The 27,845-nt window shown below is 43.5% G+C and overlaps 1 protein-coding gene across 6 annotated transcripts in view; it reads right to left on the bottom strand.

Annotated features, from left to right (window-relative positions):
- Positions 1-27,845, bottom strand: part of PIGN (phosphatidylinositol glycan anchor biosynthesis class N) — a 209,606-nt gene that overhangs the window by 69,809 nt on the left and 111,952 nt on the right. For all 6 annotated transcript variants that reach the window (XM_074985941.1, XM_074985945.1, XM_074985943.1 and 3 more), the window contains 2 exons: positions 14,358-14,436; positions 11,369-11,548 (listed from right to left, as the gene is read on the bottom strand). In XM_074985941.1, coding sequence (XP_074842042.1) covers positions 11,369-11,548; positions 14,358-14,436 — 259 coding nt within the window. The remainder of the gene's footprint in view (positions 1-11,368; positions 11,549-14,357; positions 14,437-27,845) is intronic.

Below are 27,845 nucleotides of genomic sequence, written 5' to 3'. Positions count from 1 at the left end.
CATTTTAGGAATCCAGTCATCACTAACCTTCTCGGTGAAAACTGAAACAACACTGATATATGTGTATGCACACCAGATACTGCTTCAGTTATTTAGTATTTTGGAAGATAAGAACTTTTTTATGTTGTTTCCCAAATATCCATTTAGGAGACTAAATTTCAGCACCCAATTTGATAAAACATTTACTATGTCCCAAAGTTTCAACCTAAAACTCCATTTACAAACACGTTTCTTTTATGTAGCAAATTAGTGGGAGAAGAAACTTCAGTAATTAAACTGGAATACAATTCTTAAATTGCTACTGGAAAATCAAACCACCTTACAGGAATTAGAGATTGATTCTCCACATCTTTCTCTTATACAAGTAAGTTTTTTTCTGTCTAAGACAGGCTTGAAAGAAGAAACGTCAAGTTTGCATTTACTTGCTGAAATAAGTTCACTTGGTATTAAACATTTTTTTCCCTAAACCTTTTTGAATTTTCTTGTCCATACAAGAAAGAAACCAAGGGACACAGCTATTATTATTTGTATTGTACAGTTTCTAGAAGCCCAAGCCCCCGTTAGGCTAGCAACTGCAGAAATGCATCACAAAAAAGATGAAACTTGTCCTGAAGAGCTTACCATTTAAGCATAAGACAAGAAGTGCTTTAGGTAACTGTTGCATACAAGCTTCGAGATACAACTAGCCCTGTGATGATTTAATGATTTTAAGGAATTGGGCTTCTCCAGAGAGTTTATAATCTATCCCTAAAAAGAATATTCCTTTTAGTAGCAAAAGGCAACATAGATTGTTTTAACATACTTATTTATTGCAAAATAAAGTACCTGTATGAAAGAAATTTCACAAAAGTATAAACCTGATGTATACTTAGAAATGGGTGACATTTTCTGAAATGATAGGCTACACTTAGAAGTGCATGTCATCAACTCTGTGTCTTCAAAGAGGAACATTAAATAAGAATTTACCTGCCTTGTCATAGCTCTCACTTACTCTGATTCAGGAACCATTCACTGTAGTCTGGGAACATTCTGACATTTGAAAGGTTAAAGTCTTACTAAATATTTTAGTTTTCAAGCTCATTACAACTTCACAAAACGTGCAAAAGCCTTAGGATCCAAGGGCAATCTTGGGTACATTATGCTGAAAAAGCATTTTAAAAAACCCTGTTTTTTTAATTCTAAAAGTTGTATCAACTTCTTTGAAGAAGTAAACATACAAAGTGAGATATCCAAACGCATTAAACATCTAGGGGAGAGAGACAATTAATTAGCAGCCTCAGTAGCTAAATTTAAAACATTCATTCCTCTTCCTTCCTTCCCTGTAACTGACATAAAACTGTCTCTTTTTAAACTGACAGCAACTATCAGACCTAAATGACTTTTAAAATAAAATACCTGGCATGTTATGTCATTTTAAGTTAAGATAAAACATCACTCTGAAAGCTGACTGAATGCAACTCATTCAACCACAAATTTTAATATATATCTTTTGGCTTAACTACTTGGTCTCAAATTGCAAATGAAAGGAGATTTACATTATCTGTAGATGTTTAACAATAGGAAAAACCCAGTTACTTGTTCCATAACTGGTGTTCTTTGAGATGCGTTGCTCGTGTCTTCACCATGTGCCCTGGTGCCAAAATCTTTTTTCCCCCTCAGCAGTACCCATAGGTGAGCACCGCTAGCAACTCCTGGAGTGGCAACTCCATGGCACACTGTAAGGGGCACTGCATACTCCTCTTGCCCTTTTCCTTTTTGTCAGAAATTTCGATATTGGGGAAGAAGAGTAGGACATGGAGTGAACGTGAACAATACATTTCAAAGAACACCAGTTATGGAACAGGTGACTCCCGCGATGACATGGCCCCTCGTAAGCTCCACTGTAGAAATGAAGAGTTGAGTAGATTTCTGGAATGGTTTAGTCTAGTCCAAGTAGAAGGCCAGGGACCCTCTCCCATACAGCACGAAAAGGCATTTCTCTTCACCCAGTGTGTGTGGTTTGGGGTAGGACTGGTGGGAAGATGTCCCGCTTACGTAAAACGCAGACACCAACATGTGGAGAAAAGCTGAGTGTGGCCAGAGCTGGACCATGCCCTTGTGGAAGACTGCACAAAGCAGTACTGAGGTCAAAGCTCAGAGATCCGTCTGGCCAATGGTATAGCCATAAGGGAGATCACTTTTCAGGACAGATGGGACCAGGAGCATATGAGCCTGGCCATGACAAAGTTTGGATCCCACTGGAATTTGGGGGCCTGAACTGAGGGAAGAGTGGCTCTAGGCCCCTGAGGAATCTGCTCATCATGTTGTGAGAGAAAACAGTGTGGACCGGGAAGTGAAAGACATAAATGGCCACCAGATGCATCTTGACTGAGGAATGTGCTAGACCCTGTTTTTCAGATGGAGGAGTTAATCCAATATTGATTGGATCATAGCAGTCAAAGGGGATATGCTGCAGTCGGCTGCCCAATTCAAGGACCACATCCATTTTGACAGGCTGATCTGACAGGTTGAATGTTTTCTGCTTCCAAGGAGGACCTGGCAGTTACCCTCCAAACAGGTCTTTTACTCTGAGTTCAGCGACACAACATTCATGCCATGAGCTGGAGGGTCACAAAGTTGGGGTGTAGTGACATGACCATGGTCCTCGGATAAGAGATCTGGTCAGCTGAGTAGTGGTTAAAGGGCAAGCACCAAGAAGGTAGTGAACGACAATACTGCCTGAACCACATGGAGGCAATTCTGATGCTTGGGCCCTCTCCCTCTTGATTTTCTGCAGAAGCTTGATGACCAGGATCCTCGGAAAACACATACAGCAGATTTCCTGCCCAAGACACGAGAAGGCATCAGACAAGGAGCACTTGTACAGGCCCCAGAGGAGCAGGACTGAGGACATTGCCTGTTCTGCCTAATCTCAAAAAGGTCCACTCAGGGAGTGACCCAGTTCTGGAAGATCTTGGAGGCCACCTCCGAGTGGAGCATATACTCATGGTTAGAAAAGAATTCTCAAAGGAGTTTTAGATGTCTGGTAGGTGACAGGCTTCCAAGCTGATGTTATAACTCATGCAGAAGTCCCACAGCCCAAGGGCCTCATGACAGAAGGCTGAAGAATGAGCTCCCCCTTGCTGATTGATGTAAAACACCACAACCCTGTTGTCTGTTAGGAATCTGACTGCTGCCACCATCAACATGTAGTTGGTAAATGCCCTGGGTGCAACTGACAGGCCAAATGGATGGACTGCAAATTGGTAGTATTGCAGACCTACCTGAACTACAGAAAGAGTCTCTGGCATTTGAAGATTGGCACGTGGAAGTATGCGTCTTTTGCATCGAGGGCACCATACCAGTCTCCCAGATACAGGGATGGTATAGTGGAAGCCAGACAGACCATACAGAACTTCATCCTTGCTAGGTATTGGTTCAGGTCTCATGGGTACAGGATAGGCTGGAGGGAGTCTCTGGATTTGGGGATGAGGAAATAGCATGAGAAAAAAGAGAAGTTACTCACCGTAGTAACGGTGGTTCTTCGAGATGTGTCCCCGTGGGTGCTCCACGTTAGGTGTCGGGCTTGCCCCGGCACCGCAGGTCGGATCTTTCCAGCAGTTTCTGCCGGACCGCGCATGCGCCACAGCGCGCTGCTCCCTTGCGCGCTCCTGGCCACGTGCGCGATCCGGTCCCCGCCAGTGCCTTGACCAACCGCCTCGGATGCTCCTGCAAAACACTAAACAGAGATCCGAAGCGGGGAGGATGGGCGGGTGGTGGAGCACCCATGGGGACACATCTCGAAGAACCACCGTTACTACAGGGAGTAATTTCTCTTTCTTCTTCGAGTGTCCCCTCAGCTGGTCTGCCTTCACATTGTGAGTGCCTGGTAAGTACGAGGCTTTCAACGTTGTATTGTTGGCGATGCACCAGTTCCACAACCAGACTGCTTCCGCACATAAGGCACGGGATCGAGCTCCTCCTTGCCGATTTATATAAAACATGGTGGAGGTATAGTCTGTACTGATCCCGACTACTTTGCCTTGTATATGGTCTCGAAAGTGTCTGCAGGCGTTGAACACCGCTCTGAGCTCCAGTATATTTATATGCAGTGACTGTTCCGTGGAGGACCACAGTCCTTGCGTCACCTCTTCGCCCATGTGTGCTCCCCACCCTATGTGGGAGGCATCTGTAGTGAGGAAAACCGATACTTGCGGTTGGTGGAAGGGTACCCCTGTTAGCATGTTCTTGGGGTTTACCCACCATTGCAGGGATTTGCGCACCTCTGTCGTGGGCGACACCACCCTGTGAACGGTGTGTGCTGCCGGTTTGTATACGCTCGCCAGCCAGTGCTGCATGCTGCGCATGTGTAACCTGGCGTTCTGTACTACGAACGTCGCTGCTGCCATGTGGCCCAGCAGCTGTAAGCACATCAGAACCGGCACCGTAGGGCTGAAGGTGATGACTTGCACGAGAGAGCCGATGGCCCGAAAGCGTGTCTCTGGTAGATACACTCTCGCTGTAATAGAATTTATGCGTGCCCCTATGAACTCTATGTCCTGTGTGGGGTCTATCTTTGATTTTGCCAGATTGATAACCAGGCCGAGCGAAGAGAACGTGCCTGCTGTGACGCGTATCATGCGTAGTACCTCCTCCTTCGAGGCCCCTTTCAGTAGGCAGTCGTCCAGATACGGGAATATAAATACCCCGTCTGTGCAGGTAGGCTGACACCACTGCCAAGGTCTTGGTGAAGACTCTGGGGGCCGAGGAGAGGCCGAACGGTAGGACCTTGTATTGAAAATGTTCTTTGCCTACCATGAACCGGAGGAATCGTCGGTGAGCTGGATGGATAGTTATGTGAAAATACGCGTCTTGTAAGTCGAGGGCTGCAAACCAATCTCCATCGTCTAGTGCCGTAAGGATGGAGGCGATTGTGATCATCTGAAAGCGTTCCTTGCGCAGGTACCGGTTGAGGCCTCGAAGATCTAAGATGGGCCTCCAGCCTCCTGTCTTTTTCTCCGTGAGGAAGTATCTGGAGTAGAACCCTTTCCCTTGTAGTTGCTCCGGCACTCTTTCCACTGCCCCTATGAGCATAAGATGGTCTACCTCCTGCTTGAGTCTCGCTTCGTGGGAGGCATCCTGCAGGTGGGGCCTGGGTGGAGGTCGTGGCGGTGGGAGCGACTGGAAGGGGATCGCGTACCCCGTGGCTATGATCTCGAGCACCCATTTATCTGTGGTGATCCTTTGCCACTGGTCGTAGAATGGTCGGAGGCGATGGTGGAATAACAGCTTCAGATGACATTGTGCGATGGTAGTGATGGCGCAGCCCTGGATCTGTGTGTCAAACTTGTGCCCTTTGGCCCTGCCCCAAGGACGCACGGCTCTGTTGGGAACGTTGCCTGGGAGTTCTATATTCTTGATGCTGTTGATGTCGCCCTTGCTCGTAACCCCTGTGGTACTGGGGGCGCTGTGGCTGATACTGGTACCGTCTTTGCTGAGGGTAGTACTTTTTCTTTCTGTATGGAGGGGTGTAGATCCCTAAGGTCCTAAGAGTGGCTCTTGAGTCTTTACTGGAATGAAGGGCCGAGTCAGGTGATTCAGCAAACAGCTTCTGTGTGTCGAAGGGGAGATCGACGATCTTCGTCTGCAGATCCCTCGGTATACCTGATGTTTGGAGCCAGGACTCCCTTCGCATTACCACTGCCGTAGCTGTTGAGCATGCTGCTGTGTCCGCAACATCCAGGGCGATCTGAACTCCCGTCCTCGAGGCCGCGTAGCCTTCTTGCACGATAGCCTTGAGCACTGGCTTCTTGTCCTCTGGAAGCGAGTCCATGAGGGAGGTTAACCTAGAGTAGTTGTCGAAATTGTGGTTCGCTAGATGCGCTGCGTAATTCGCCATTCTCAACAGTAGGGTGGAGGAGGAGTAGACCTTTCTGCCGAACAGCTCTAGTTTCTTGGCATCTTTGTCCGTTCCCCCTGTTTTGAATTGAGACGTTTTTGATCTCTGTTGAGACGATTCTACCACCAGAGAATTTGGTTGTGGGTGGCTGAATAGGAACTCCATGCCCTTCGCCGGCACAAAGTATTTCTTGTCCGCTCTCTTGTGGACAGGCAGAATAGTCGCAGGGGTCTGCCATATCGTGGTGGCGGACTCCAAGATTGCTTCGTCAAGCGGTATGGCTATTTTAGAGGAGGCCGGAGGTCTCAGATTTTTAAGGAGCTTATGGTGCTTCTCTTGCACCTCTGCTGTCTGGATGCCTTGCGTGAAGGCCACCCTTTTAAACAGCTCTTGGAACTGTTTGAGATCGTCCAGAGGATGGACGTCCCCCCGGGCCGTAGCCTCATCCGGGGAGGACAGCGAGGAACCACTAGGGTACGCCTCTCTGGACCCCTCCGCATCCCGTTGACGGTGGTACATCCGCTCGCTAGAAGCTTGCGAGGGAAAATCCCGTGGTTCCAGAACCAACTCCCCCTGAGATATACGAGTCTCTGTCCCCGTTCGCGATTGCCCTCGGGGATACGGAACCGTCTGTGGGGATCTGTCCCTGGCAGTATGCCTATGGTGTCTATGCCCCGCATGATAGGGGCGACCATGGCAACATGGGCACTGCTCCTGGGATGGTGACCTGGACCACTCCCTTGGTGCATACCCCCTACGTCTGGGGGAGCGAGATCTTCTGGAGACATGGGACGCTGGAGAGACCGATTTGTGATAGTACTCAAGTGGCTCGAAGCCCAAGAAGGGCGAAGGTGGTCCAAGCCATGGGGAGGCTGGCTGCAGAAATGGAGATGGGGGCTCCGGATAGGCTAGGGGTGACCCCTGCCTTCTCGTTGGAGTCCGCAGCACGAGCGGAGGGCTCAGAGAAAGCAGCTCTGCAGCCCTGTCTGGAGAGGGACTGCGGTGCCGTGTTTTCTGTGCTGCCTTTCCCCTTGCTTGTGGGGGTGGCTCCGCCCCCTGACGCATCGGGGATCTCGGCCCCGTAGTCTGCACCGCGCTCGGCACGCTCCTCAGCGGTGCCGCGTAGGTGGTCTCCCCCGGTGCCTGCAGGTCGCGTGCCTGCGCGCTCTGTGCCGCCAGTTCCCTGGGGTTCGGTGCCGCTGTTTGCGGTGCCGCCGGTTCCGGCGCTTGCCTGGCCGCCGCCCTGCCCGCGGTGCGGGGCGGCTGTTTGATCATCGGAGGCTGAACCTCCGCCACGTGCGTCTCCGCGCCGCCGCCAATCAGCTGTAGCTGCGGCTGGGGGCTGTGCGCTACACCCGTCCTGCTTGCTGTTGCTGCCGGCAGGGATCGGGTTGGGGAGATTTTCCTCCGTTTTTGCGCTGATGGGGTTAGGGACGCGGCTTTCCTTTTATGGGCCCCGGAGGGTCCCTCCTGCTGCGGCCGCTCCAGCACGTCTGGCTGGAGGGCCTTGTCGAACAGCAGCATTTTCAGCCGCATTTCCCTGTCCTTCCTTGCTCTGGCTGTTAACTTGGTGCAGAAGGAACATTTCTGAGTGACATGGGATTCCCCCAAGCACCTTATACACTGACTGTGCCCATCAGACGCTGGCATCGCCTCGCGGCATGACTCATACTTCTTGAATCCTGAAGAGGACATTGTGATGAGTCTTTGAGTTGTTAATAGGGTACTTAGCACCTTCTCCGTGCTTGTTCCCCTCTCGGATAAAGCCTGCCGCGGCAGGAGGGCTAATGGCCCTAGGCTCCTGGCCTCCGGTGCTCCGCTTGTTACTAGGATTGGAAGCTTTGAATTCCTTCCCTTTCTTTGGTTTTTTTTTTTTTTTTTTTTGTTGAAAACAACAACCGACTAACTTAATCTAAGACTGAAGAAACTTTAAAACAATTAAAAACGTTAAATACGCTAACTCTGGCCGTAGCCTGAGCGGATTCCGTCTGCAGCCGATGGCGGTTAAAGAGGAACTGGCGGGGACCGGATCGTGCACGTGGCCAGGAGCGCGCAAGGGAGCGGCGCGCACTGGCGCATGCGCGGTCCAGCAGAAACTGCTTGGAAGATCCGACCTGCGGCACCGGGGCGAGCCCGACACCTAACGCGGAGCACCCACGGGGACACTCGAAGAAGAATCCTCTCTTTCTGTGCTCTATGGGAATCACTTCCATTGCTCCCAGACCTGTGCATCTCTTGTCTGAAAATATGTTCACGAGAAGGGTGGGGAAGAATGGGAGGTGTGGTTGGTTAGAACGTAACTGGAGAGTATAGCTCTGGAAAAAATGACATTGAGGTCCCACTAGTTGGATGTTTTCAATGGCTATAATTGGAAGGGGCAGTTGGAAAAGAGGAAGCAGAGCTGGATACACTTTGCAGACTAGTAAGTCACAGCTGAGCATCCCATCAAAAGGGGCACTTGCTATCCTGCTTGCCCTTGGAGGAACTAGGCTGGGAGGCTTGTTGAGGCTGGGAGAGGGGTTCTTCTTATAACCCCATTCATAAAAATTACAGTACACCCTCCATTTCCCCGGAAGAACACACGTTCTGCAGCTAGGAAAGCAGCAGGAGCACCTGAAGCTCCTTTTGAACAGTAAGTCCTGGGGTTGGGGGGGTAGTTGGGTAGGGTTAGGCCGGGTAGTGGGCTGGGGGCATGGGAGCAGGGCACGGGGGTTAAACCTGGGGTGGGTTAGGGCTGCAGGGGGGGTGTAGGGTTGAAGCAGAGCCAGGAATGCCCGCGTCTGCCACTTCCCGGGGCTCCCCAGGCTGCTGCTTCCCCAGGGCTCTGAGTGGGGAGCACTTGTGGCTGCCTCTTCCCTGGGGCTTAGTGCAGCTGGGAGGAGCTGCCTCACCTGGTGAGGGGTGAGCCGAAGCTGTGTGTGGGGATGAGCAGGGCGGGGAGCTGAGCCGGAGCCACACGGGGCTGGGGGCGGTTAGCCAGGGCTGAGTGGGGGAGAGGCATTTTGAGTTGCCCTTAACTCATGCTAATGCAAATTAGGCGCAACTCGAAATCGTGCATTTCGAGGGTTTACTTTATAGGACTCATGGCAGAGATGACTTGCCTAACTCTGAGCCTGCTGGGGCTTGAATCTAGTGTGAAGTGAAGATACGACATGGAGACCTACTGTCTTCAATGTCATATGCAAGTCTTTAAGGCCATGGAGTTTGTGTAACAAACATCTACTAAGCAGGGTCTTACCATCAAAGGGGAAACTCTACAGTGAACTCTATGCCTCCAGGAAAAGGAAAGAAAGGAGGAGCCTCGACACCCTGCACATTGACCCTGCTGAAGCCGTGGTCCAGGCAGCAGCGTCCAAAGCTGCCTGCAGAGCTGTCCTGGTGGATGCGGTGACCTCCACAAGGAGGGCCTCGTACTCCTTCCTGGCAATTTCAGGAAGGCAGCACTCAGATTTACCCATGTTCTACCAGAAGTTAAAATCATAATGTTCCAGGAAGGCCTAACGGTTTGTGCCCTTCAGTTGGAAACTGGAGGACAAATAAATCTTATGCCCAAACAAGTCCAATCCCTTTGAATCTTTATTTGTGAGGGTCACTGAAGGCTGTCCCTGTTGTTCTCTGCGGTTAACTGTCTCCACCACTAGTGAGTTGGGGTCAGGACGGACTTAAAATATTAATGGTCCTTAAAAATCATGAGTATTTCTGCAGGCAGCAGGAAAGATGGAGTTTGCCACCGGTCATTTGTGATCCTTGCCCCCCTTTCACAGAGCAGCAGTGTCACCTTGGCCAGAGCTGCAGCACTGAGCACATTAAACAGAAAATCTGCAGGCTCCTCCAGCTCTTCCACTTGCCGACTGAGACTGGCAGCCACCCTCCTCGTTAGCACTTGATGACGTTCATGTTACGGGGACATCTGGCTAACTAAATTCACGGATGTTGCCGGACAAGAGAGTGCTGGACTAGAGAAGTTCAACCTGCACCAAGCTTTTGTTTAAAAGAGCTATAATATTCTGAATAGCCTTCATTGGTTTGTTTATTATGTGATGAGTGTTTTGGAATATTTCCTTAGATACTTGACAACAGCTTTTTTAAAAAGTTAAGTAGTATTTGTATTTCTCCATTTTTTCCATTTGAAAATTTTTATTAAGCAGTAAGAATATCTCCTGTCAGTCCACAGAGAGTAGATGGTTAGGGTCTTATCACTATAGCAATTTTCTCACAGAAATTTACTAGAAAGAGATCACAGAGATCAGATTTGTAACACAGATCCTCATTTACATTACAATGAAACAAGTCCTCTTATTATTAAACAAATATTGAAAAAGATTTTTGAAGCCTCCAATCACTGACTGAAAAAGATTTCCTAAGAATCTGAACTTGGTGGCTCACACTCCTTTTTGCTTATTTCAAAATTTACCTCCTGTATTTCCGATATAGTGTGCTGCCACTTTACAAATCAGAATGAACAGGCATGCAAAAGCAAGAGCTGATCTGTGAAACCACAACTAACGTCTCTTAGTGGAACAGGCTATGTGCTTTACAAATGCCAAGATGAAATGACAGAACTTCAGAAAAATATAATTTTAAATGGCCATACAGGGGTAAAAAGAAATAAGATTCTCATGGAAGAAGGGGCCTCTGGAAGAAGGACTTCCTTCCGGAAGACACCCTGGGAGCCGTGCTTCTAAACGGCGTTTTGGAGTCTGGAAGAACGTCTTCCAGACTCCAAGTCGTGTGACCTTATGCTAATGAGGTGCGGGGAATTTGCATCCATGCCTCATTAGCATATTTTGGGCCATTTATTAGCATGCCACTTTAAAAGAAAGTGGCCTGTGTAGAAACAGCCCAGCAATAAATTAGAAATACCAATATTAGAATGAATTCCCTCAATCACCAACTAAAGCCTGCATTTTTAAATAAATTGCCCATTACTATGCATAGAAAGAAAAGTGTCTGAGTGAGGTTTCAGAGAGCGGCTGAGCAAAATACAGGTAGTTTTCCTTTAATACAACTACACTACATTTCTAAACATAGGTTCATGAATGGCAAGCAGTGGGAAGTACTGAAAACACAAACAGAGAACCTATGACCGAAATTCATCCCAGTAAAATGACTATAAAGAGAACAAAAGAAATTTGGTCCTCCACTGTGTGCAGACTGACCTATGGACATATGGGCTGTGTTTCATGATTTTAATGAAGCTACATACATATAGAGTTACAATGAACTACAAACCTACACAGAAGGAATAGGATATGTTCAGTTCTCCTCATACATAATGGCTCATCTTTTCAGATGTCCTGAATGTACCCACAGGTTGGTGAGGAGATTTTCCCCAATCTACAAGTAGTTGCTGCTAGCCAGGATCATTTATTCCAGCTTTGCTTGTGAAGGTACCAATTGACCCACAGGTTTTTTTTTAATACAAATGAGACTATGTATGCATAAATTGCTGATATTTAGGCAGCAACATCTCTTCATATTTCAACCTACCTTATTCTCCTGGTTACTCCTAGTCAGACTGGTATGTGTCTTGATAATCAACAAAATCACATAAGATGTCCAGCCCATAAAACCCATGGCAACACTTATGCCCAAGAACAATCTGTCATAAGTATGGTAATATGCCAGTCCTTCCAAAGCAAGGTTAATCAGGTTTTTGCAAAGAGATACCTTCAAAGAAAAACAGAACATATATCACAACCATTTACAACATAATCAGCTTGAACACACTCAAAAATAAATTTACCAAGAAAACATAGCAAAGAAAAATGACTTGCCTAACAGTAACTAGAATCCTTTGAGATGTATTGTGTATAAAGTCTGATCTTGGGGCACTTGCACCCCCATACATTAGAGACGAAACTGTTTTGGCTATCATATTCATTGATAGAATGCATGAGCCCTTGGAGTTCTGCTCTTATACTGAGTGCAAAAAGGACAGTGTGGACTCAGCTACCATTCTGTTCCTTCGTCATCACAGAATCCAGATTTTCCAGAATTCTGTAGTTATGGGGATGGTGAGCAGATGATGGACTACACGGACAACACAACTTGAACTGCAGCTACTATAAGTTAAGTAAATTTTCTATCCTTAAGTGGTTCTCCACTAATTCCGCTCTTGGGCTACATCTACATTAGAGGGTTTTGTCAACAAAACCCGGGGAGCATCCAGATGCCCAAGTGTTCTGTTGACAGGAAATTGACAGAATGCAGCACTTTTGTTGACAGTCTTATCCAACACCCCACAAGGCATAATGTCTGTTGACAGAGATCTCTCAACAGAAAGCTGGTCTGGAGGGCCCTCTGTCAACAGACAGGGCTTCCAGGACACTGGGCAGCCCTGTCTGCTGTGCTTCTGGTTGGCCATTTTGTCAAGAGAGTGGACAGGCAGTCTGGCTGCTCCCTGTCTCTTGCAATCCGCTTGGCGGTTTGGCCGCAATCTGTCGACAGAAGCTGAAAGACTCTTAATCCATATATCAAAGGGATTGTTTTTACACAGATAAAGAATGGGAGGAAGACATAAAAGACAAGAAAGGTTTTTAAAAATACCCCAAAAACAAACAAACAAAAAAACCCTTTTTTTTGCTGGTGCAAAGCTCTTTTTGATGGTCTCTTATCTAGCATAACTGCATGGTGTTCACTGTTTTCCCTCAAAAGCCAGTGTAAAAAACTCTAAAAGAGAGGAGAGTGTGGCCCAAGAGTCCTTCAGTAGGGGAAAAGCCTTGTCAGGGTTTGGTACTAAACACATTCAGGCCCTTTAAGGGAAAATCTTCCATGATCAATGCATCTCTCCCTCAGGATGCCAGAATGTTGGACTCAGAATAACAACAGATGACACAGATCAAGAGGCAGTATCAGTAGCATTCAGAGTTGCCTGAAAGTACATTTTGGCAATTAAAGATTATTCAGAGATCAAAGAATTCAGCTCCTTCCTGTTTGCTCAAAGAGTTTGTCAATAAATTCTGAAAATATTAATATCTTTAATAGGTAATATATTTTAATGGACCAATTTCTGTTGGGAAGAGACAAGTGTTTGCGTTTACACAATTTACTGTAATTTAAGAAGTCACAATGTCAGTAAATGCCTGATACTCAGCAACTGAGAACTTCAGGTAGCCTACAAATAATTTACATATGAACAAATTTAGCTGCTTAGACATTTTATCTCCCAGAATCATCCTTGGTTGTTATTCTCTGCTCTTTTTTGTACACTGCCACAACCGCTAGTTAGCCAAATACTGGATGTCTGTCAATTCACTATGGCAATACCACCCAGTGCCTTTTATCAACTGTTAGAAAGAAGTCAGAGCTACTGTCACTCATGTTTCCCAAATATGCCTTGCCAGCACTACAAGGGCTTTGTTGATGGGAAGTGTCAAATGTCTGGAAACAGAGTGGAGAAGGTTCAAGGTATGTAAGGGACCTTCTCCCCTTGGGCCTTGTAGCTCAAGAAAATTGGCTGTACAGCTGAACAGCTCTTGGAAGCTTTTATAGTCAACCTGCTCAAATAGGAGCAATTGCTCAGCTTAGGGATGAAGATGAAATAGCAGGGGATGAGATTCTTAGCGTAGAAGATAGTGCAGAAGTGTGATGCCTTGCGCATTGAAAACCCAGTGTGCCAATAAAGCCATTTTGGCACATTACATAGAAAAGAGTTTGGGTACCAGGGAGAAGGATTCCAGGGCATGCTCCTGAACCTATGCAATCTAGGCATGCAGGAAGCTTTCAACTTTCTTTCAGCCTCATACAACTTAAAAAGACTCAGACTATGTGGGGGGATTTGTCCCTGCTGTGCTGTAAGTCCAACTTGGGCCATGGTGTCTTCCTCAGCTGGAAAGAGCAAAGAGTTGTGGACCTGTTTTGACTGAGAAATCTCAAAGAGGATGTGCCCATACTCTTTCTAGAGGAGCAACCTCTCTCTCTCTCTCTCCCGCTGAAACTGTCCTACTCAAATATAAAGCTATGTCAGCCTTTGATGATGAAACCTGGAAGCTACTGGAACCAGAACTCAAAGGAGCACTTCCTGAACCAAGATGGAACTTCTCCAGAAGGTCTACCCCACCTGATTTAGAGCTCCGCTGCCTAAAGAAGTCTAATAAAAACATTATGAATGTCTCTCTCGTCTTCAAAATCCTTCTTGCCAGACAGCATTTTTAGGAGATGGGACCCATCAGCAGCAACAAATATGGTTTATTTAGTCAAAAATATTAGCAACAGCAACAAACAATTTTAAAAATATGAAAACATTTATCATTTTTAATAGGAAATCAAAATTATTGTTCAGAATTGAATGAATGAAAGCATGAGACCATGGAGACTGACTATAGGATTAATTTTATGATGATAAATGACAAGTCGGTAAAACCAAAAAGAAATCAACAACTACTTATATGAAAAACAGAAAAAAAAGATGATGGAAATTCAAGATTCAGTCTAGGTTTTTCAAAGACTTGTCACTGCAGAGTGATGATTCACTTACCGCCTCATGATATTTTTCCTGATGAATATAAGATCTTGCTTTTCTTAAAAAGTTTATCTGTTCAGCATCTGAAAGCAAACTGTGTAAAAAAAAACATAAAGGTCTTTTTTAAAATGGTACTTTTTTTCGTAAGAGGGACAGGAAGCATGGAAAAAAGAATGCATTTAGTTTACATTTCTTAAAGTAGACTGCCTGGCCACTCATTTAAAAGTATACCGCACATGCTCAAAACACAGGGTGTCCTCAGCCATTTCTCTACCTGCACGCTCATAAATTAGTAAATTTGAGAATCTATTAAAAACATTTTCTTAATTTAGAACTTCTGCCTAAATGTGTAGGTGGAAATCCGATCCACAGTTTCCAACAAGTGCATTGTTACTGTCCCTGGCTGGGAGCTTTGCCAAAAATCAATCAATCCATCAAATCAACCAACAATACTTCTACTGGTAGTTCAGATGATATAGGCACATCTTTTAAATGACGTAGCCTTTGAGGCAGATTTTGTTACTTTTCCGCATTTAACTAGTGGCCATCATAATGGGACCTCAGTCCCAATTAGGGCCCTTTGTGCTTTATTCTATGAATAAATATAATGAATAGATACTTTTTTCTTGAAGAACTAGCATTTATTTTCACACAGAAACATAGTGATTCTCTAATGCGACCTAAAAACAGCAGGTGAAATACTGACCTCATTGAAGTCAATGGCAAAATTCTCATTGATTTTAGTGGAGCCAGGACTCCACCCTACACTTTCTGAGAACTTCCCTATCACAGCAAGTGACACAATACAAATGAGGGAACAGAATGGGATGGAGCAGCATGAGTCTTCACTCATTTTTCCAGGGTGGAGCAGTGCAATGGAGCAGAGAATTCCCATGCCTGATCACTGAGCTGCTCCCAGCTTTTATTATTCAAGGAACCTCCTGGTACGTTCTACCACTGCCTCTTCATTTGATTCCAATGTTAGCAGTATCCCAAATTACACATAATAAAAGTAAATATAAAACCTCTGCAGCTTCCCTCGAAGCAGAGGAATTAGCACTCCAGCTATGACTGTGGACACAAAATCAAAGGAATGGATAAGAAGCAGCTACAAGGATGGAAAATGATCTATGCTTTGATGGCTACAGAGGCCATCCAATCAGGTCAGGATCCACAGTACAGGATCCAAGGAAGATAATCTGTATGTGTGAAAATTAGTGAAGTCAGGTAGAAAAAAAATGGAAAATATTGTGTAGAGGAGGAGAAAGAGGTATTTAAATTGGACAATGAGTTGATTTAATTTTACTTGTACTCCCACCAAGAAGGGACATGGCCAAGTATTCAACCACTTTACCCCCCCGAGGCCTTGCTTCCTTCTCTGGTGACAGAGGAGACTGTCACCAGGACTTCAACAGATGACGGCCAGAAAAAAGGATGAGAGACACCTGCCAAGGGACATGACAGGAGATGACAAAGGACCGCGCCAGGGGAAGCATTGGCTTCCATGGCCTGATGACTGAGTTAAACTGGACTGAGTTAATTATTATTATTATTATTATTATTATTATTATTATTAATCTTACGACATCCCCAAGAGGGGCAAATTCCTGCAATTAATATATTTACTTACGTTGACAAACCAAGAATCTTCTATGTGTCATGGATGGTTGCCCCGGGGTTACTTATTGGCTAAAATGTAATCTTCCCACCACATGCGTCCAGGGCAAGGTGGATTACGATGTACATTTGTTAACCATGTTCTGTGCTTTTTACTGCTGTAACCCACCTCTGCACTGTGGATGACTTTTTTTTTTTTTTTTTTTATTTCTTACCCTATGCAAATTGGCTATTAATTGGTTGTAAACATTTGCTCAATAATACTTTACAAGGTCTGTTTTGAAATCCTAGGTAATGAACAATTAAGACAGAACCACTTCTGTGCTTTACACCCATTCATAAAATGTTCCCCTTCTAGGCCATTGATATTTTATAGAGGAAAAAAAAATAACCACCACACCATTCCCAGTGAGTGTGCATCAATTTTGGTGCTGACAGGATTATAATAGCTAGGTTGTAGATTGAAATATCAGGCTACACTCAAAAGACCTAAGCACTGTCTACACAAGTGCTTTTGAAGGGTACTGTATTCACTTAACAACCTTTTCCAGTACCTGTCATATTCTAAGTTTGTTCATTTGTTCTGAGAGAGGATTGGGAACAATAAGGCAGGACAGTTTTATGGAATAATCCAAGAAAGGTAGGTTGACTATCCCTCCCATATTAGGTGGGACAGTCCTGCATTTAGGACACCAAAAAGGTGTACCTACTTATTTTTTAAAAGGGACTCACTGTCCCATATTTAGGCCCTTCCTGGCTGACCTTTTCTGCCAGCAGCTGTGCAGGCGCAGATGCTGGCGGGAGTCACTTCCCCAAGCCTCAGGGAACTGGGGGACCGTGGGCAGCTGCCACATCCCTGCTGCTTCCCCGGGGCTCCTGGAGAGCACTGGGGGCTTCCACTTCCCTGGGGTTCCCGGGGAATACCAATAGCTGCTGCCTCCTTCCTGGCTCCCTGGGGCTTGGTGGAGCCGGGAGAAGCAGCCTCTCCCCTCTCATATCTCCCTGTCCCGTATTTGGGATGGGAAGATATGCTCGCCTTAAAGAAAGAAAACAGTTTAACATCATATCTGATTGTACATCTAATAAACATATGGTATGATTTGCACATGATGTGCATTGCCATTTATTTTATATCTGTACTAGTTTTTGCCTATTTTATCCATGTCATCTTCAAATTCAAACTTTCCCAATACCTGTCATAGTCTAAGTTTGCTTAGCATACAAACAACATACAAAAGGCATTATTTTAATTTTTCCCACAGATTATCCCATAGAGTCATTTAGACTATAATTATTCTCTAATGCTTGGTGAATAACTTTATTATTAATGAAATTACTACAGTCTTTGACTTTTCCTTTCCTCCTAGATGAAAGTTCTCAGGTTCTTCTGCATACGGAATGGGTTCAATAGAATAAGGGACCTTTCAGGTAGTACAATTTTTGTCCATTTATTTTGTAGAAATAGGGTAGCATTCAATGTGCATGGTTAATTTTTTTAAGAGCCTGACTTTAAAACCAAACCCTAAATATTACCACACTTCTATGTAAATGCTTTTATAAAATACCAAATGCTATTAACTGAAGTATCAATGAAGATGTTTCAGATAAAAATTTGGAGGCACTTTTAATTTGCTGCAGTACTGTAACTGACTGGTCGCTGGTACACCCACACATATTCACGTGTGGTGCCCCATATGTTTAAATGAGACTCTGCATGAGTATGGGATGGCACTCAAAGTCATTTGAAGAATGAAGGTTGTGAGAAGCAAAGGAAATAAATATAATGGATCCCAAAAAGAAAATTATTCAAGGGCAGTAAGCTACTAAAAATCTAACAATGTAAGGAAAGGATTTTAGATAAGGAACTCAGGACAAAAAATAGTAATGCAAAGCATAAATGAAGAAAAGTGGTCAGGTTCGGGCAGGATTAGAGATGAATAACTACGATGATTAGTTTTAACAAAGCTTAATGCATACTGGATTTCAGTCCTAAAGAACAAATAGCACAGAATTGTCTGATCTCATGAGATTTCCACCATTTAGAGGCAAAGTTCATGGGAAACACCGAGATTGAAACAAAACCTGAACATTAACTGGAAAATAAGTCTATTTGGTCTTGGAGCTGACTAGCAACCAAAACGAGAGGTCAGATTCATATCTGGGATTCAAAGCCACTTATCCCCTCAGCCCCAACCCCAACAATTTAAGGGATTCAGACCAAAACAAATATTTATTTTTACCACAATCTGACTCTTAAATTATCCCCACGCACTTATGTCACATGTATGCTGTAATAACGGGGTATATTGTATGCCTTTGCTTGATTTCCCCTTTTGTTACATGTTTACGAGTAACTTACTTTAATACTATTCACATAGCTTACAAAGTGACCAGTTTCAATAAATACTGAGCATTCGGAAAAAAAAATTTAAAAAGTTAAAATATCTAAGCTTAGTATAATGAGCACAGCTACTAACATCAAGCCCATAAGTTCCACAAGCAAAAATTAGAGGGCATAGTAGATCAGTTATTTTTTTAAAAGGAGTTTAATAAATACCGAAGAAAATTCATCTTCATTCTTTCCCATGAGTGAACAAAAACAGAACATGTAATGAGAATAAGGATAGTGCATACACTCTTCCCTCCCCTCTTCTCAAATACTTTTGGGAGGAATGAGACCTGTAAAATAAACAAAAAAACCCTCACGCGGTCCTATAGCACAGAATTCTGACCCTTAAACAGAGGTCATAGGTCATTTTACAAATGTAAAAACTCGAGCTCTTGAAAGGCTATGTCTACACTACGAGATAAACTTGAATTTAATTTATAACGATTTTCTAATTCAGAAATTTATAAGTTCAAATTTGCCCATCCTCACTTCCCATGTGCTCCTCACAAAGTCTTCATTGCTAACAAATTGGCTAACATCAACTGTTGCGGTAGAGCATTATGGGAAACTACCCCACAAATCCCTCATCCCCTTGGCATTCTGGGTATGCTCGCTGGTCTTTGACCTCATCTTCTCACATTGTATTTTCCTCATTCCCCTCCCAACCCTTGAAAATATGCCGATCCCTGGAAATAATGCAGGGACCCTTAAAGTTGGAAGAAAGAGGATAGAAAAGTCTAGGAAAAAAGAATTTTTGATTTACCCTCCCATTATATTGCCCATGTAGGTGCAACAACTGTGTTCTCAACTGGCCATCCACTGCGTGTCCCACCTCCCATCATCGTATGCATGTGACCCCTGAAAATAATGCAGGGGCCCAGACTGTTTTTTAAAGTGAGAAGAAAGGGGATAGAAAAGTGCAGGAAAAAGAATTTTTGGTTTCCCCGTTCACTACATTGGGACTGGGGAGAGTCTTTGGCTTTCTGGTGCACTATAAAGCTTCCGTGCAATGACTGTGTTCTAACTGGTCATCCACTGAGTACTCCACCTCCCATCATAGCATGTGATCCCTGAAAATAATGCAGGGGCCCAGAATGTTTTTTAAAGTTACAAAAAAAACAAGCTTGCGCTGAAGGCCCACTTGACATGGTCCCTTCATGGGCAATCAGCACCCCCAGCACATGAGACTTTCCCCCGGTGGCAGCAATCCCCATTACGGGCTTTTCCCCAACAGCAGCAAAGGTCCCTGTGTACCTTAGCCGCAAAGGAGACTTTTCCTGGGTGGCAGCAAGCCCAAGTATGGGTGAAGGGTGGACAGGTTCAGTGGAGAGGGGCAGTTAAAGTGGTCCTTCCCCACAGTGACAGCAGAGCCCCAGTATCTTAGCTGCTGGGGAGACTTCCCCTCGGTGGCAACAAAGCCTCCAGTACCTTCACCACTGGGGGAGACTTCCCCACGGGCAGCAGCAAAGTCCAGAATATCCCTCCTGCCCTTGAAGCCCTAAACACATGACTGGCAGCAAGGTCAGCACCAAACAGCGGGCACATTCCTTTACTCGGTTGGGTTGGGGACTACCCATATGATGTGGCTGAGGCAGGAAAGACCTAGACTGTGTGGTGCCTGTGGGGGAAGGAAGAGGGTTTGCGCCCAAATGTAAACCGTGGAGAAGAAGTTTCTTGGCGTGTTGTGCAAGCACGACCCCCATCAGAGCCTTGTTGACATGTGATATGGCAGGGCAGCCGCTGGCACCAGGCAGCGCAGAAAAAAAATAGCACATGTACAGACAGAGCCACAAACTCCCTGCAGGGGCTATTTGAATGGGCAGACGCACTCACAGCGCTAATAGCAAAGAAAGAAAGTCATTTCTCAGGCTGTCATTCTAACGTGAGCCCACTGCTAAAGGCTCACTGCTCCCACTTGGAAATTCACAGTCCTCCTGTTACTGGAGAGCAGCGGCCAGAGCGGAACAGTGAGGGGCATTGTGGGTTACCTACAGGACACCTCTGAAGACTAATAAATTCGACTTTAAGACATGGCGCTTCCACGCTCAACTTTAGTCAAACTTATGAATTCCAGCTTGACACCATACCCATCAGGTAATTGCGATTTTGTAATCCTGAGATTAGTGCACCCTAAATCGAGCTAATGGTATTTACATTGAAGACAGTCACATGGTAACATGGAACTAACTGAATTAATCTCGTAGTGAAGACACAGCCAAAGAGCTGACATTGTGTTCCCCTGAAAAAGTTAAAAAAAAACCAAACAAAAAGAACCCCAACACGCACACATGCATCAATACACATGTGCACGAGATAGATTCCTACTTCAAAGAAGACGGATAAGAAGCTTCAGACTGTATAAAAACAATTCATTATGAAACAAAACAATTGGGCTAACCATGCAATTACTTGTAATACTGTCCCTAAAGAGATGTGAGCTACTCTTGCCATGAGTACCCCTGACAAATTTAATATTTCCACACCATATCACTCATATGTCACATAGAAAATGGCGCTTGACAGCATTAATAGAATGTTGTGTTGAAATGAAGCTACAGCTGGTTTCTCAAGGGGCCTCCATCTGGCAAATCAGTGACTGTGATCTATCAACATTCTACAGAGTAAAGTATCGCTAGCAACATAATTTTGGTTACGTGGGATGTTGTAATCAAGCTATGAAACAGAGTCCCAGAAAAGGAGACATCTTACAAGTACACCTGGAAACACCACTGCTAGTGAACTTATTTTATTATACCTGTTTGCTATTTATATCATAATTATTGTGCAAAAGATTTTCCTTTATTAGACTAAAAAATAAAACCCTTCCAATCAGCAGTAAAGCAATGCTAATAAAAGAACCCTGAATTTAACAATGAGCGAGAAGATTGCCTCATAGATTAGGGAAAGAGGTTAGTGGAATGGTTTCCTTTACAGTAGTTGTTCTTTTGACTCACCACATTGTTAATTGAAGTAATTAGCACTTGGCTTTGCTTACCCCAGGTGTGAGCATCCCAAGGCTAAAGGTGTACTCAGGTTACTGTGTCCTCACTGTCTCTGCACTCACCAATATACACCTGTCTATTCCATGCAGAGATATTCTAGGATTCTTTCCCAGTCAATGGAGTCAACTGTGAAAGAACCTGTCTTTCAGTGGAAACTGCGCAAAGGTCAGTGGAAGATCAGCATTTGAGCAATTTTCCTTGCATTCTCACTGAAAAGTGGGCAGGTCCCAGCTCTAGTTAATCTGTAGTTGGGAGGCTAACTTATACCTCCAGCCAGGTCCATTAGCTTGGGCCTATAGCACTGCCAAACAGTACAGAGATGTGGGCTAAAATCTTGGTAAAAGTTTGAGCTACCTGTGCAGTGAATCCATAGCAGTTTAAAATCTTCACTTCGGTTACCTCATACATATCCCCATTCGTTCATTCACATGGACAAGCACAAACAAAACCAAATGAGCAAGTGATAAACAAGTCAAGCCATTTGTAATACAGAGTGAGAAAGAAGGCAAGAAGGCAATATTTTACCTACTCGTAAATATTTATAAGACATAACAGTGTGAAAGGACATCTAATCTATTCCATCTATCATCTCTCATTCACGAGCAAGATACTGACTACCCTCTCCAATAGGTGCACAAAGCCAGCCTCCATCATCTACTTGTTACATTTTCAAGGAAACACCTTCATGCTTTCTCCCATGCTGCCCCTCATGCTTGGGAGAAGCTCCCTGTAAATAATCGCAAATCTAAAGCATTACCCGTAAGTCTCTCCTTAAAACACATCTTTTCCATGATGCCTACAAAAATATTTGATAACATAAAAGCTCCTCTTCTGGGACCACCATCTTATTTCCCAATATTGTCTCACTGTTTCCCTGTACTCCTGTCTTTATTCAGGTCGTCTTACATTTGGAACTCAGACACCTCTTTTGGGTTAGGGACTATCTTTTTTGTTGTGTTGGTACACCACCTTGGAAATTGGGATTCTGGATCCTGTCTAGGATGCCTGTGTCCTACAGCAATACGAATAATTAATGAGTCACAGTATTGATGCTGCCCCTACAGCTACTGAATCCTTTTTTCCAGCTCTCAAAAAAAGGTGCTGCATTCAGTCCCCTTGAACTACCAGTCTCGGCGTTTACACTGTTAACACTACCACACTTCTTCTGACTATGGTTTGCAGCTGTATAAGGCATCTGACTCTGGACATAATTAACAGTGTAGTTAGAAACTGGTCTATCTTTTGTAACTACAACATTTGTTTTAGTGATGCATGCCAAATACCATACAAAGAATATATCATGTACAAGGCTGACAAATTTTCCACTGAAGGATCTTTATTAAAGGAGAAAATTTCAAACATTGTTACACTATAAGACTATAAGATCATTATATCACTATAAGATCATTTAGTGAACTGTGCAAAACCTAAATGACAAAAATATTTCAAAATCAAAGTCAGAATTGCAACACTTATTTCCAGTCAAACTTGTTTTTTTGTTATATGGTGCTTACAGAGGCAATGATCAGACAAAAAAAATCCTTTTATGAAAATTCTGGACTTCACAAAATTACATCTGTACACGAATTTTAATTTATTCCAAAGCTAATATTTTGATATTTAAAATGCAATTACAGGGCTTCAGGTTATCTGTGACTGCCTAAATGTGTGCAAAGCTATCTTGCTGAAACTATGTGAAACACTGACTTCATAAGATGTGGGAACCTCCCTTGCTCGTGTTAATGGCATCCTATTAACTTTGCTGAAAAATCATCGATTGCAACCCAGACTTGTGGAATCTTTTAAACCCTTGTTGTAAATCGCCCACTCCACTGGAACTCAGGGTTTCGTTTTACTAACAGTTTACAAGTAATGTTGATAGAAACAGACACTATGAAGCCAAGTAAAAAGGAGATTAACATCTGGAGTAACAATAGGAATCTAACATTTCTGTTTTAAACTCCTGCTATTCTATTTCATAGATGGTAGTGCCATGGTATGTAAGTAGGAGGAAAGTACTTTTAGCAGCAAATAAGATCCCAAAGGCATCTCTATACTGTTCTATAAGACGAGAGAAAACACACAAATAAAACTCCCTAAAATGTCTGCTGGATAAACTTATAATCCTGGACTTTCAGATTCTTAAAATTACATTTGGCTTTTCATTTCCCATAAATCAGCATCCTCAATGCAGCATATTTATATATTCAGTAGTAAGTGCCTTAGGAGACTTATGTAAGCCCCTTGAATGGTTGAGACAAAAAAAAAAAGTGCAGGCATGTTAAACAACCTTTTGCCAAAATAGTGACAGAGACAATGAGGATGGATTGGGTACATATATATTTGCATATTTGGTACATAAACTAGTATCACAAGTATCAGAGAGGTAGCCGTGTTAGTCTGTAGCTTCGAGAACAAGAAGAAGTCTTGTGGCACCTCATAGACTAACCGATATTTTGGAGCATAAGCTTTCGTGGGCAAAGACCCCGCTTCATCTGATGAAGCAGGTCTTTGCCCACGAAAGCTTATGCTCCAAAATATCGGTTAGTCTATGAGGTGCCACAAGACTTCTTGTTGTTCTAGTATCACAATGGTTATGGTCAACTTGAGGCCACTAGGAAGAAAAACATGCCGTGCAGCAACTCCTCTGGCAAATTCAGAAACCGAACTGAGAAACTCCAGTTGAAGATGGATCAGGCTGGTTTTAGCCTGAATGGTGATAAAGTGGATGTGGGACCCTTGAGAGTGGAAGAAACTTAATGAGGTAGTGGAAGAAGATCCTTGGCATGATGGAAAGAGCATTTGAAAATCTAATTTCATATTACATAGGTTATGTGCTGGTTGGCTCATTAAATAAAATGACGATACCATTTAATGAACCAATCCTTGCTCACTATAAAATGAAGGAGTAAGCAAACTGCATCTGTATAAAGTTATACTGGGGATGCATAATCTAACATTACCTCTTTAGCTCATTCTCAGCCTTACTTTCCCCCCTATTTTACTGTAAATCCAATTGTGCCACATTTCTCGGAGCTGGACAAAAGCACTTTCCAGTGAGCTTTTCTGCAAAAATTAAAAAGCTGCTTCGAGTGCTATTGAAACTGGAAAAAACCAGAAAGCCTGATTTGTTTTTGATCCCCCAGTTAAAGTCTTGGACTAATTGTTATGTTTTAAAACACTACTTAACTGTGAACTTTATAAACAGTGTATTAAATAAAACAGATATTGATGGGCATTTTAGCTGTGACTAATTGCACATTATAACCCACTTACTCATTGTTTTCAACCCGTGAGGTAATCGGCTTTTACTTTCAAGAGTAATTTTTATCCAGTGCGTTTTTTGTACAAAAAGAAGAGCCAGCACTCAGCTGGCTCCCCAGCCCCGAACCCATGGCTGGGGCCGCCAAGTTGCCAGTACTCAGTACCCGCACAAAAAAAGAACTGATTTTCTCAATACAGTACAATCGTTTTTGTCTTCAGGGCAGTATGAATGTCACCACGGATAGATACACAGAAGTTCTCAAAACCTGGAAAACAGTGAAGAATAGCCGACATAAAGACAACACAAAGGCGAGCTTGTTGCCCAGCTTGCTCAAGGTCTGCCAGCACTGAAATCTGGGTCTTAGCTTTCTAACAAGGTGAAGAAGAGGCCATACAAACAAAATACCGGCTTTCTTGCTCAAGCTATCTGACAAAAGGGAAGCGTCCACCTCTCCAGCTAGAGCACAGAGAAGAGGACATGAGCCGATGCCCCGATACACTAATCCCCCATGATGGTCACAGTACCATTTGAATCCCACATAATCCTTCAGATAACTGAGGTTGCACTGTACATTTTTATTGCACTATAAAGTAAGAAGCAAACAGAAGGGGAACAGACCCTGCATTAGTAACACTTCTCTCTACTACAGTAGCCTCTTTTCCCTCCAATTTCCTTCTGAAACCCCAGAATTCTCCAAAATAACTGTCACAGAGCATTATAGAAAACATAATATGCAATGGTATTTTCTGAACTAAGAACCACCACAGGATCCAATCTGTTAATACTAGGATGCTTCAAAAGAGGAACCATGGGCTCTAGTACCTCCCAAACCACAATCTTAGGTTAAAGCATAGAAACCAGCCACTCCCTTTTCTTTGCACCAGCTGTCAATTTTTCAAGCACACCTCACTACACCAGCTTTGAAAGAACATCAGACAAAATGGAGATAAGGCAGTTTTGCATCTTGAACTGTCAGGCAAACAGTAAAGACAGAATAAATGTGTCTGTGAATATGGCATTTCTTTGAAGTTCCCAGATTACTTCATTACTTCAAAGATGCATTCTACTTTATAAAACCTATATTTTCTTTCCTGTAACCATAGCAAATAATGCACAATTATGCAGGAAGGCTTGCCTTACATGAGCTAACCTTTTCTGGGTAAAAATTTGCATAACTAATACTGGAAAACAAAGGCTGGATTTTCAGTGTTGCGCATGGCAAGGTATGGACACAATTCTCATTGAACTATAGTTGTGGACTGAGTTCTAGATGCTCTGCACTACAGGTGCAGCAGATGACTGATCTATTGTTTAAAAACTAAAAAAAAAAGCTGTCTTTGGTATAACTAGGTTTCAGCTGTCACTAAATTCAGTTATCTCAAGATCATCATATCAGCTGTGAAAATACCTCATATGTGACAAGATACAGGCTTACTATTAAGTAGTACAAAATATCCGAACCCTATTTACTAAAATAATTTTATTTTAGGCTTTAAACAAGAAACACAATTACTGAAAAGTGAGGGAGAATTAAAATTTAACTGCTAAACCTCTGTTCTTTGTATTCACTTCCTACATATCTCCTCCATTTACCTGATTGTGAGGCAATCAGAAAGCCTTGTAAGCAGAATTCTTCCTGAAAATATGGTGAGCAAACAGTTCCATGCTTTTGGTAATTAATTTTTAACCTCTCACATGTGTCAGAATAATAACGTTACATTTATTAAGAAGATTTTGGTGAGATACTTGATCTTCTGTCTAGTCACTTCATTCTCTTGATCAGTCTTCCTGCTGCACCTTGTACTATTACTTCCCTCTGTGAGCATTTTTGCAATAGTGGCATCTGGTTCCTTTGTACTCCCCTGGGGCAATGGTGTCGCCTTTGCTCTTCTGCGGTTGCCTAAGGGCAACCATGTGGTCAGACTGCTAACAAGATAGACTGACAGACACAACAACAACCACACTGTGATGAGATAGACTGTCTGCCTGGGCATCTATTTTTACCTCTAGTAAATCCCGAGATTTATTTCACTATTTGTCTGCTCACACTATTCCTTTTATTTTTAGTATGGCATCTTGCTAACTTCCTTTCTTATGTGCAAAAGTCGAAAGGTCAGACTTTAAAAGCCTTCTGTTTTTCTAAACAAATAGCTTTTGAAGATTTTTTTTCCCTGAAACAGGAAGGGTAAAGAAAAAATACCCTACCTAACCAAATAGATTTTTTCTTCAGTTGACGTTCTACAAGTTTGAGAAAACAGAATTTTCCACTGGTATGAGCCACACAATGACTTTGCACAATGATTTTGATTTATTCTTGTGGAAGCAGCTCGTGGTCCTGTTCAATCTGCAGTAGGTTTATAATTGGCAAATAAGTACGTCCTGAATTTCACACACTTAACAATCGTATATCTAGACTTAAGGTATGATTTTGTTCATATTTGATCCTCTGCAAAGGTATCTGCCAGGCTTTCAGATGTGAACACTATTGCATCACTTGGAATCAGATTCTTCCTTATAAACAGCTAAGGCTATTGGGCTACTTCTACACAGCAGAGTTATTTCAAAATAATCCATTCCAGAATAGTTACGCACAAAATGTATTTCAAAATAGCAGACAGCACATTTCCAGACACAGTGTTATTTCGAAACAGTGCCACTGGAGCCCGTTATGGCTTATTTTGAAATAGCGCTATTCCATGTCTTAATAGCACCTATTTCGAAGTAGCAATTTCAAAATAGGCATTATTCCTGCTGCACTGAGGGTTAACAATTTCAAAATAACACACACATTATTTTGATTTTATTTCATAATAGCATGTGTGTAGTACAGACACTAGCCAAGTTATTTCAACATAACTCTGTGGTGCAGCCATAGCCTCAGAGTCCTAACTCATCTCAATCTGCTCATGCAAACACCAACCAAGTTATGATGGCAGTACAGAATGGTCACATATGTCCTCCACATCATTATACATAAGGCTGCTGAATCAAACAAAACAACTGGAAATGGGATCCACATGCAAAAGGCCAGAGTCTTCCTTCTTATCCTCTGAACATCATGTTAGCCAAAATCTTCCTCACTATCAGAGAACTTGTAGAAACCAGAAGACTTTTGCTTCATTTGAATGTAATCCCTCACTATAGCCAAAAGTTAATGTAAACAGAAGTACATTTAACTGAGTTACTCTGTGCCAACATTGAGTCAAGTGTCTTAAAGTTCTAAGCACTCT

This window comes from Carettochelys insculpta, chromosome 2, assembly GCF_033958435.1.
Source record: "Carettochelys insculpta isolate YL-2023 chromosome 2, ASM3395843v1, whole genome shotgun sequence".
Taxonomy (NCBI): domain Eukaryota; kingdom Metazoa; phylum Chordata; order Testudines; family Carettochelyidae; genus Carettochelys; species Carettochelys insculpta.
The sequence above is the reverse complement of the archived record's forward strand: the minus strand, read 5'-3'. Positions and strand labels throughout refer to the sequence as shown.